Source organism: Haplochromis burtoni, unplaced genomic scaffold (genome assembly GCF_018398535.1).
Source record: "Haplochromis burtoni strain Fernald_Lab_line unplaced genomic scaffold, NCSU_Asbu1 Contig_24, whole genome shotgun sequence".
Taxonomy (NCBI): domain Eukaryota; kingdom Metazoa; phylum Chordata; class Actinopteri; order Cichliformes; family Cichlidae; genus Haplochromis; species Haplochromis burtoni.
The window spans coordinates 2270911-2282243 of record NW_024582385.1 but is presented as its reverse complement, the minus strand read 5'-3'; the positions used below and the strand labels follow the sequence as shown (position 1 = coordinate 2282243).

Here is an 11333-nt window from a genome sequence, read left to right as displayed (position 1 = left end):
CTGTCTTCATTTATGTTGGAAGTGATAGCAGAGCTGTACGTTTGAATGTTTTCAGAAATCTCTCAGTCAGAACATGCTATATCATGTTTTCGTGGAAGCTAGCGAGCTAACTTCCTGCTAACTTCTAACTCTGTTAAATTTAATAAATTCTGTTTTCATGGATGCCTGGATGTTAAACTTCATAGTTACACCTGGTAAAGCAGCAACACTGATGATTTTATTAAAGATGAAATAATTTAGACAGTTTTTAACTCTCAGTGATGCTGCAGTGATCGCTTGACTTTGGGACCTGAAGCGGAGTTTGGACCCAGACACTGCTAATAACATCAGACTTAAAGACCGGATTGACTTCTGAGGGAAATACTTCACTGTTACATGAGTGTATCACTCCACCTTACATCTAATGCCATCCCAGAAAATCAATTCTATCCATTTTGACACAAAGTTTTTAGTAAAATCTCAGTTTATGAGGATTCATCGAGGTATTTAAAGGCATCTTCATGTCTGTGTATTTGATGCATTTTTTGTATAACTAAATCAGTAGAAGGACTTCTGTGTCCAAAAGCCGTAGTTGTGCTTTGTTTATTTCTTTGCAAGCTCCTTTGACTGCTTTGTTTATAATTAGTAAATGCTGTAGTTGCCCATTAACATGTTAGCATGCTAGTTTTAGCATTCAGCTCATGTTAGCATGCTAGTTTTAGCATTCAGCTCAGAGCATTATGTAACAGTTGCTAGCTTTGACCAGTTTGAAGTTATTTCCTGCCCCAAAAATTGGTTAGCTAGATTAGCATTAAATACAGATTCCTCCTTCATCACATTAATGCTCGTTTGATTGACCGGTTTAGAGCTTTTTCCCCTACATGAATTATTTCCTTGTAAGTCTCACTGCATACTTTTTTACAGTAATAAAGCTAAACTAGTGGTCAGTGGTCAGCTCTCCCAAAGGAACAAACAAGTTATTGCTGCACCTCATGGACCTTAATACAAGCTTCCTCACTGCATTACAGCAAAAGTAATTTGTGCCAAGGCAGCCTGGTGCTATAATCCCCAGCAGTAGAAGGCAGAGGGGGGCAGGCTAACGTGATTTCCTGGCTGTGGCCTAGACGGGACTCAGACCTGTATTATCTGGCCATCAGAGAGACTTAGCTTCAACTGTAATATCTGTGTGGAGAGCAGGAAATGGCCTTTGTGTTGCTGGCCAATATGGCCTGCGGAGAGGAAGCGAGGAAACATGCACTGTGCCGTGCCGGCCCATTGCAGCAGTGTTGTAGAGGAGTGGGGGTGTCGTTTGTTGTAAAGCCTTCCCTCCTTCACTAACAGTTCCCACAGGTGAGTTTCATTAAAAAAGTGTCTCTCATTTGTCTCCATTTATTTTTTTAACCTTATATTTGATTATGTAAGAGAACTGTGTTGCAGCACAGAGCTGCTTCTGAGTTTAAAAGATTAAAGCAAACTCTAAGGAGGAAGTGTTTTGCAGGATGGCGTGCTCACTCTTTTTCATGCTAGCAGGTTTAATGGAAAATCGGAGCAGAGCTGAAGCATTGTAGCTCACGGGGTTGAACATCTGGGCTGCTGCAGCCGGAGGAGAGAGCAAGCTAGCACATAAACAGAAAGTGTCAGGTCCACTGTACGTGCTCTCATGTGTCGTACACTAGGACGGACGTTGACAAGCGATTATGACAAAGATGTCCACGCTAAAAACACAGCGTCAGTCTCGAGTCTGTGCAGATGGGCAGCTCCAGAGCCTCTACAGCCTGCTAAAGCTTCTTCCCAGTTTGTGTTGAAAAAGAAGAGACTCCTTTTTAGACATATTGATATTTGAGATATTTGTAGAAAAACTGGCGCATTTCAGCCTCCTCCTCCCTCCTGATGCTGGTAAAGCCATGCAGAAACAATGCTCATTGACCTCATGTTGGCCTGTTCTGTTGCCCCTGAACTTAATTGTTTTGATATGTCTTTGCACGCTATATAACTGTGTAATTTGAGATCCAAAGAGATCTCAAGATAACCTTGTAATGCAATTGTGCACAGTCCTCAAAATATTATCAGCAAGCCACTGACTGCACCTTTCCAGCTCTGTTCAGCTCCGTGTTGTGCCTAAACGCACACCAGTCGCTGAAACGATACCCTCTTTTTTGTGTTTTTGGATTTCATCCCTCCGAGCTTTTGAAACTCTGTTATCCGGGCGCAGCGATGGCCGTGGGGGACATGGCCAAGCGTAGGCATGTGTGTGGGAAGTGAGCAGGCAGGCAGGCTGTCACTTAGCATTACAGCACTTTCCACGCTCCCCATGGGTGGCATGAGGAGAGTGGAAAGTGATAAGACAAGAGAGAAAGAAGAGTAAGGAGGAAGAACAGGACTGAAGCAAATGATATACAGCAGCCCACACGCGCTCAGCCCCAGCAGCCCTGAGTCAAGGAAACTTGCTGTTTGTTTTTCTTCTGATTAGACCGACTGCTGAAGACAAGCCCTCCGTACGTCACTGCTGACCTAAAAATGCAGAGGAAGGGGTTAAAAAATCACACATAATGTTCCTGTGGTGGGCTGTGGATCAGTAAATGATGGCAAAACTGTGACAGCACTGTGTTGAAATACAAGTTTATATAAAATAGACATAAATGTTACTGTACGACTATCACTGCAGGACAAACTGTAGTCGTAATGTCCCACTTTCATTGCTTAATAGTGCAGACGTCCTCAGTGGCTAATAAAAAAAGGACAAATTAGCTGTTAGTTAATTTGATAGGTTCATGTTAAATGATGGTTTCTCTTCTGTAGTCGTGCATCAAATTTGTCATGCAGGAAAAATCAGTGACATTACCTGCTTTGTTTGTTTGCAGGCCAACTGTGCCTGCACGCATGCAGAGATGCTGTCTCCTAAATGTCAGCTGTTTAAAGATATGCAAATGTCTCGTCTTAGTGCTCTCGTCAGTCCTCGTCTTAGTGCTCAATAACCTATTCACAGACAGATGCAGGGAAATACGGCTCTGTGTTCTGTATCCACGATCAGCATGGGCCCTTCTTTACGCCCCTTTGTGTAGTAAGCACAGAGTAGAACCGCTGTATTGACTATATCGATCTTTTACCAATCTGTTCCTGCTTCACTGTTGTAAGCATGACGTGTGAAAGAGTCGGTCCGTCCTCCGTGATGTCCCACGATGGCATTAGATGCTGCCCCCCCCATGCTGGCACAAACCTTGAACAAAGGGAGATTATGTTTCCATGGATGCTGACGCAGTGGCACTCCTGCGTCTGATTACTTTTGTTTATAACCCACTGCTGTCCCATGACAGGGGTTGCCTCAGTTTACCTCGGGAGCTGCCAAATTTGGATAAACCCTGTGGGATACAGGAGCCCATTGTAGTTTCAAACCATCGTCAAAAGTGACATGATTATATACACAGCAGCAGCACTGTGTGGATGGGATATGGGCCCTGTGCGCCAGCGGGAGTGGCAGAATGTAAACATTGACTGGGTGGCCCGTTCCCAGTCTCAAGTTGAGGCTAAAACTGAACTACATAACTTCAAGTGAAAGCTGAGTTTGCTTTGTGTCTGCATGATGCAGTATTAACTGCTGGTTTAATTTCAAAATTAAATATATGAATGGGTGGACGAGAGATCCAACCACAACCAGGACAGGTTGTCTCTCTGTGACAGACTGGCGACCTGTCCAGGCTGTACGATGCATGCAGGGCACAGAAAGAGACAGACAACCATTCACACTCTCGGGCACTTTAGGATCACCAGTTAAACCCCTAACCTCGCTAACTGCACGAGTACCCGGAGAGAACCCACACAAACACAGGGAGAACATGCAAACGACACACAGCCAGATGGTGGATTCAAACTCGCAACCCTGTTTGCTGCAAGACAGCAATGCTAACCACCTTAGAGAGATATTTTATATCATGTAAAGTTGAATCAGGAAGCACAGAAGAAGAATTCATGGAAATCAAATCAGTACCGGAATACATGGAATGTCCCAGTAGTTGGAATTTGATGAAACAGGAATACTAGATAAGCCGCTAACGGCAATCTTTGCTACAATCCTTGTAAATATTTGAAGCGCTCATGCAGAGGGAGTTTTGCCCAATCTGATCTCAGCATAAATACATTTGACGTAGCATTTAGGGGGTGCATTTGTTCAGCTGTCAGAGTGCATTTGGCCCAGGGGAGCTCTGAACCTTTGGAGTCAGACTAGCATCGGGCTGATTTCTGTAGAAATAATAAAGCAGACAGTGTTGGTTTACAGAGGGCAGAGAAACGTAAGATTGAAATAGATACAGAAGGGGGTTAAATGAGGTCGGAATGAAAGAGTTTACCGGTGCATAAAAGAGAGCAATGGGAAGCACGGAGAAGGTGATTTGAGTGAGCACAGGGCTCGAGAAAGGGGAAACATAAAAAGAGTAAGTGAGGCAGAGAAAGTGAGCACATATGATAGGCAGGAAGAAAGAAAGGAAAGAGGGAGAGGGAAGTGCGGGAGGTTGGTGCTGCAGCGTGTAGAGTTAGCCCACTTAGAAGTAAAACATCTCTCTGCTGCGCCTCTGCTGGCATCTGCCACCACTGAACACAGCTGAAGCCCATCTGAGGAGCTCCTCTGTCAGCCTTCCAAACCCGACATGAGACACACGGCACGCCGCGGCACGAAGACGAAGGAGTGAAGCAAACGGGAGCTGGCTCCGGGGCTTGAAGTGAGAGAAAGGAGCAGCACAAAGACCAACGGGATAAAGGAGCAGAAACGTCCGTGTCATTAGGCTGCACGCTGATCATCAGTCATTCCTCACGCACTGAATCAGTCAGGAGCAGAAGAGACAACGATGATCAAGTCCAGCTGGTTCTATGTCAAGTTCAAGTACAATGAGAAGGTACGTCCACATGCAGGTTTCACCTCGGGGCTGCAGGCCTGTGTTAAAGTGGAGGTTAAATACGTGAGTTCTCAGTGTAACTGTGCAAACACACAGTTTCTAATGCCATCTGCATGATAATATTGCGTTTTTATGGGAGCACTGCACTTAAGTGAGAACACTTTCTACTTGTTGTTCGAGTGTTTGCCACAATAAAAGGATGAGTTCAGTTTTCTAAAAGTCTCCATTTGTGCTCCGAGCTCTAAAAACAAGCCGAGCAAACAGATTTATTTTGGTATTTCATCTATCTGCCTCATTCTTCGCTCTCTGCTTTCACATTATGTTCAAAGTCGTTGCTCTGAATAATTTGTGTAAATGTAACGTGAAGCAGATCCATACTTGTGATTTAATGTAACGCCTGCTCGATGGCCGTTATGTTTCCATGAGGGCAGACCTTTTCTTGTGAGGTAGCGCACCTTTAGTGATGTCATCGTCTGGTCCTGTAGCCTGTGTGATGTGATGAGTCTGATAGACTGTTCTGTGTGAGCCTGACATTAGGCTGTGAAAGCCAAGCTTTGGGCCAGCCACTAGCACTTTCGCTAACTGCTCGCTGCTCTGCTAATGAATAGCTACAGTTACAACTGCCTTCAGTCAGTTAACCAGTCATTTAGGCAGCGAGGCCATCTATCAGCCAGACGACAGCCACCAGCAACCATCTAGCCAGTCAGCTGTTCTCCTGCTAAGTTCCTGCCTCGTCTCTTTTTGTCTCGTGACCAACGGTTTTTTGTAGTGACCCCTTATGCCGATCGTGTTCTCCACCTAGCATCAGGTGTCTGCCCTGTAGGATCATCCGAGCTATCCGGTTACAGAAAAACGGTCACGCATGGCTCAGTTTACTTTGGTTTACTCTTGGTAGGCTAAAGCATTCGGCGCATTAAATATATGAAATAACAGTGCATGTGTTACACTGTCTTTGCTATAATCAGGGCTATTATAGCGGATAAGTGAGTGTGTGCCAAGTGGCCTCGTGGGAGCATCTGTTGGTGCCCGAGGTGCTCCGTTTCCATCTGGTCTGCCATTTTGTACTTGAGCAGTCTCGGGGTGTGGAAGTAGGAAGATGGCTGCTCTGGTTTGATCTTTTCTAACCGAAATCTGTTTTTGCAGCCTGTCTAATATTTCATGATGTGTGTTTAAACAAACTTAATGAAAAAGAGGAGACTGCTTCACTATGATGCAGAGATCTAATATTTCAAAGCGTCTGCTTCTAAAAACGAGATGCACAAGTTTGGAAAACGCTCTAATGCGCCTCCAATGTGTTTTATTGTGTTATATAAAACCTGCAAAGTGACATTAGAGATAAGTGGAACAGCTGGGGAGTGTCAGGTTAACAGTGTCAGTGTAACAGTGGATGCTGGTTAAGGCAACCATGCAAACAGCCGGTGGCAGAGTGTAAAAGTGTAGTGTCCTCCTCCTGTAGTGTGTTTTCAGTATCATCCTTCCTGGATTCCACTATTTTCCTTCTTGTCTGTAGCTAAAAGAAAGTGTGCACAACAGGATGTGTGTGTCAGTGCTTACGAGGGTAAGCTGAATGTGCGTTGGCGGAGGCAAGGCTTATGCAGTCGCCTGCTTTTCCTGCTCCCAGCTGTCTTGCTTCAGAAGCAGCAGCCTCTGTGTGGTTATGTGTGATTGACAGGCGTGCTTTCAGCAGCATGTGAATGGGAGCTGACCTTAAACAAGCGCTGCCATGTTTGACTGAGTGCCTGTCCCCCACCACCCACCTCTTTTGCTCTCTGAAGAAAAAGAGTGAGAAGGGCACAGAGTGCTGTAGCTTCTAGATCAAGAACGTGCAGGTCCTCAAAGTCTGGGGGAAGGGTAATTGCTGCCCCCGTGTGTGGGCTCATGCCTTAAGTGAGATAGGTGTAGGTAACGACTGGTGAGAGGTGGGAGGTCAGTTGCATTCCTCAGAGTGGAAAGAGAGCACAACACTGAAATTGTGCTCTGTCTGTCTTTGCCAGGACCCCCAGTGGGCCGACTGTGGGGCTGCAGACCTACAGAGGGCAAACAGTGACCTTACTCCCACTGGACTAATTCAATTACACACACACCCTGTGATTAGTGTGTTAACTACAGCCTCTCCCATAGCTGGATGGCTGCACCCAGAGACACTTAAATTATAGTACAGAACTATCAAAATGTGCCATATCTTTCATACATAAGGCGCACCGGGTTAAAAGGCGCATTAAGCGAAACAAAACAGTCCGATAAGTCGAACTTTACTCAACTCATTCTTCTTGCTTCCTCCACTTCTGTACCATTGATTCATTAATGCTGAATCCTCTGCAGCGGCTCTATTCCCATGTTGTTGCAGTATATTAATGACTAACCTGGTATTGTGGATGGATTATCTCAGTTGTTCTCCTGACTGAAGTTTGGTCCGTTTACAGCATCCTGCCATGCGATTGCATTTGTCTCTAACCATCAGGAACCCTCACGTTAACTTCGAGTGGAAAAAAAAGTTAGCATTCATCCTCCAGCTTCACTGTTTATGCTATGCTAACATAGCTGTGTAGCTAGCGATCACGTAGCACATCATTATATACCAGCTAGCCCAACTGCAGTAACCCTACAAACGTCACTGCTGTTTAGTTTCCTGTCTTCATTTATGCTGGAAGTGACAGCAGAGCTGTACGTTTGAATTTGTTTCAGAAACCTCTCAGTCAGAACATGCTATATCATGTTTAGGTGGAAGCTAGCGAGCAAACTTCCTGCTAATTTCTAACTCTGTTAAATGTAATAAATCCTGTTTTCATGGATGCCTGGATGTTAAACTTAATTGTTACACCCGATAAAGCTCATTCATATATCACTTTATTAAAGATGAAAGAATTTAAACAGTTTTTAACTCTGTGTTCGTTTGACTTTGGGACCTGAAGAGGACGGAGTTTAGGACCCAGATTCCTCTGCGAGGCTCCTGACTACGGTAGCCGTAATGCTCCAACAATCCATCAAGCAGTACGGCTTACCAAAGTTGTACTAAAACATTTTTTAACAGATTTCTGCACGCCCAAATTGGTTCGAGGTCAATAAGCACAACCAGAATTCATACATAAGGCGCACTGATGATTTTTGAGAAAATCAAACGATTTTAAGTGCGCCTTATAGTCTGAAAAATACAGTACATTTTTCTCACGGATGGCTGCGTTACCGTCTTCGTTTTCCCGACCTTCTTCCCCACACACTTTTGACAAATACATTTTTTACTCATCTTCAACCAGCACCCCCAACTCTACATTTAAATTTTCGATACATCCATTTGTGTTTGACAATATAACTGGCACCGAAAAGCAGAATTAGCATTGTGTGATGTTCTTTGGAATAAGCTTGAATGTAAAGACTGCCAGCTGAGAAATGAATACTTGAACAAATATATTTACTTTTCAACACTGATCACAAAGAGATAAGTTACTAACATCAATTTCTCAGTGCTTTGGAAAGTATCTGCTCCTGAGTATACATTTGGCAGATGGTTGGCTGCTTCTGCGGCTGGCACCTGTTAACCATTTACTATAAGAGGCTTTTATTCATACTGCAGAAGTACAGTATGGTGACGTGCCCAATAGTTTCTTGGGTTTTTATACAAATAATGTCCGGCACACATCACAATATTTATCTATGAAGTATATCTCGTATCCAATTTTGCCGTTCGCACAATGTTTTCTGCAAAATGACACACTCAGGGATCCTGTTATTACATTCAAACCTTGAAACAAATTGTGGCTTTCGTCGCATTTGCTTATTTATACGCAGGCTCTTTTGGTAAATACAAGCTGAGCCTTTGTTGCTCCGTAACGTGGTGCGGAGCTGCTAAACCTCAGTCAGTTTCTGTGTATCTGCAGCCTGTCAGACTTATTTAAAGTATTTAAAGACAACAGAAATAATACGCTGAAGATTTTAACTTTATACAAGTCACATGGGAAGACTTCAAATATGATGAAGACTCTTGTATAGGATAAATGGTGACGGAGATTTACTTCAACATTAGAGTGTGAGCCCCGAGCAGACTGCTCTGTTCCCCCTGTAGAGTGAGGGGCTGTGGGACTGTTGACTCTCTATTTACTGAGCCTGTATGCTAGGCTTGGGTTGTGAATGCTGGGGGTGACTATAATGACTATAATGAATGTGAAAACGACAGAGTGGGTGTGGGTTAACATTAAGGACGGCTAATTGCAGGCTCTGGTGATGCCACAGTGTGTTATGAGATATGAGAGATAAATGGTGTGGAAGTCCCTCTTGGGTGGTTTCGTGCATTTCAAACAAACTCAGAGAGAAGGATGAAGACAAATGCTATACGTCCGCGTGAACCCTGGTGATTGGGGCACATAATCCTTGTCCTGAAGACTTCTGGGAGACGTTTGCTCCTTTGCTCCCAGGTTTTTAGTTTACATCTTATTTACCGTTTTTGAGGATTTCTCCAGCGTAGCCAAAGCTGTTTCCTTTGCATCAAATAATGAATGAGCTGAACAGCATCAAAGTTGTATCCCTCTGTCTATCCATCCACGCTTATAGGACTTTAATGAGAGTTTATTGGAGGCGTTTTAGTCAAGCCGGTTTAATTTATTTATGCTTAAAAGCTGGAGCACTAAGAAGCTTACAGAACTTTCGACCTCGGCAGCACTTGCTGCAAAGCGGGACCTTCTTTTTTCGCCGTGAAATCCTTTCTTACGTTTACAGACATATTGAAATTCTAAGAAAGCACTCCAGAGCTTGCCAAAGGGATTACTGGTAAATCCCTGCAAACTCCAGATGTTTTCCCAGGCAGCACACAGCAAGGAAACATTGCCCAGCCCCTGTAAACATCTGTCAAACAAAAAGCCTCCGCCACAGAGGAGACAACAGAAGCTTAGAGGGAGTAAAGTAGCTCGACTAGTCAGATTTTCACTCTATTAGATCTGTTTGTTCGCAAAGAGCTAAGTGATTTTTGCAGGGCCTGCATTGCTATGAGCGAAAAACCCTAAACTACGACTGAAATGTGTGGCAGAAGAAGATGGGGTCATGAAGATGACTGTTCTGCCTACCTTCTGTCATGAAAAGCCAGAGCTGAAAGAACTGTGACTGTTTTAAAAACAATGGTTTTATGTTTGGAGGCATTCAGTGACACATAGTCAAAGTCTCGGCCACGTGTCTGAAAGACCGGGCCGCGGAGCTGCCAGTGAATGGTGAAGCCACGGGAGCAGTTTGCCTTTGTGTGTGTTTGTGTGTCGATGGCAGTCGCTGCTGGGTTCAGGCCTCGGGCAGGATCTCATATCTCCCTGCCATGTTTGTGTTAATTTGCTGGATGTAAACATGGCGAGTGGGCTGTAACAAGGCAGGGCCTGCCTCTGTGTCTCTGGTCTCTAGCCTCCTCAGCGGAAAACAGAATGGAGACGGGGAGAGGCTGACCAGTGTCTGGATCACTGAACAATTGCAGGCCGGAGAGAGAGCGTGAGCCCTCAGTGTAGCCACTAGGGACATAGCTGACAGATGGATGGAGCGAATGACTGGATGCCTAGCCAAGTGGAAAGACAACTTTTACCCACACGGGCTGTATGCTTTTGCTTGTCGCCTTTTATCTCCATCTCTTACACATAACCTGAAGGGTGAAAAACAAAAAAAGCAGGTTCTTCTACATTACGCATATCCGCATGCTGTGGCTGGTGCAGACTTTGGTATGCATTTGTGTACAGTACTTATTAGAAGGGTCTTCAAACATATGAATGTTCACACAACATAGCAACACATGACAAATTACGGGGTGGGGGGTACACTGCAAAAACTCAAAGTCGTACCAAGTATATTTGTCTTATTTCTAGTCAAAATATCTAATTGCACTTAAAATGAGGCTGATTCAGCTGCAGCTGTAACGCTTCAGTAACATACAGGAACTTGTTTTTAGACAGTGCATCTTGAAACTGGAGAATTTTCGCTTGTTTCATTGGTGGATTTTTTCAGTTAATACAAGATATTTTTGCTTGAAATAAGTGAAAAAATCTGCCAATGGAACAAGTGTAGCCTCTTTGAAGAGGGCCACCAGGGATTCACAGTAGTTACGCAGGTGGAATAACTGCTTTTCTTTATGTGATGAAACGTGTGCTGTCACTGTGTCAGGTAAGACTAAAACTTTGTGAAGAACCTTCGTGTACCGCATTTTTCAGACCATAAGGCGCACCGGATTATAAGGCGCATTAAGCGAAATTCCCATGTTGTTGCAGTATATTAATGACTAACCTGGTATTGTGGATGGATTATCTCAGTTGTTCTCCTGACTGAAGTTTGGTCCGTTTACAGCATCCTGCCATGCGATTGCATTTGTCCCTAACCATCAGGAACCTTCACGTTAACTTTTATCAGTGGAAAAGTTGGGTCGCTGTATTTATGCTAACATAGCTGTGTCGCTAGCGATCACGTAGCACATCATTATATACCAGCTAGCCCAACTGCAGTAACCCTACA

General features: G+C 44.2%; 1 protein-coding gene across 6 annotated transcripts in view; it reads left to right on the top strand.

Moving 5' to 3' along the window:
- Positions 1–11333, top strand: part of auts2a (activator of transcription and developmental regulator AUTS2 a) — a 345887-nt gene that overhangs the window by 120115 nt on the left and 214439 nt on the right. For 2 of the 6 annotated variants that reach the window (XM_042218838.1, XM_014335017.2), the window contains exon 1: positions 614–4865. The exons of the other annotated variants lie outside the window; for them this stretch is intronic. In XM_042218838.1, coding sequence (XP_042074772.1) covers positions 4818–4865 — 48 coding nt within the window. In that variant the 5' untranslated portion in view covers positions 614–4817. Of the gene's footprint in view, positions 1–613; positions 4866–11333 lie in introns of those variants that run through there. 6 annotated transcript variants of the gene reach the window in all.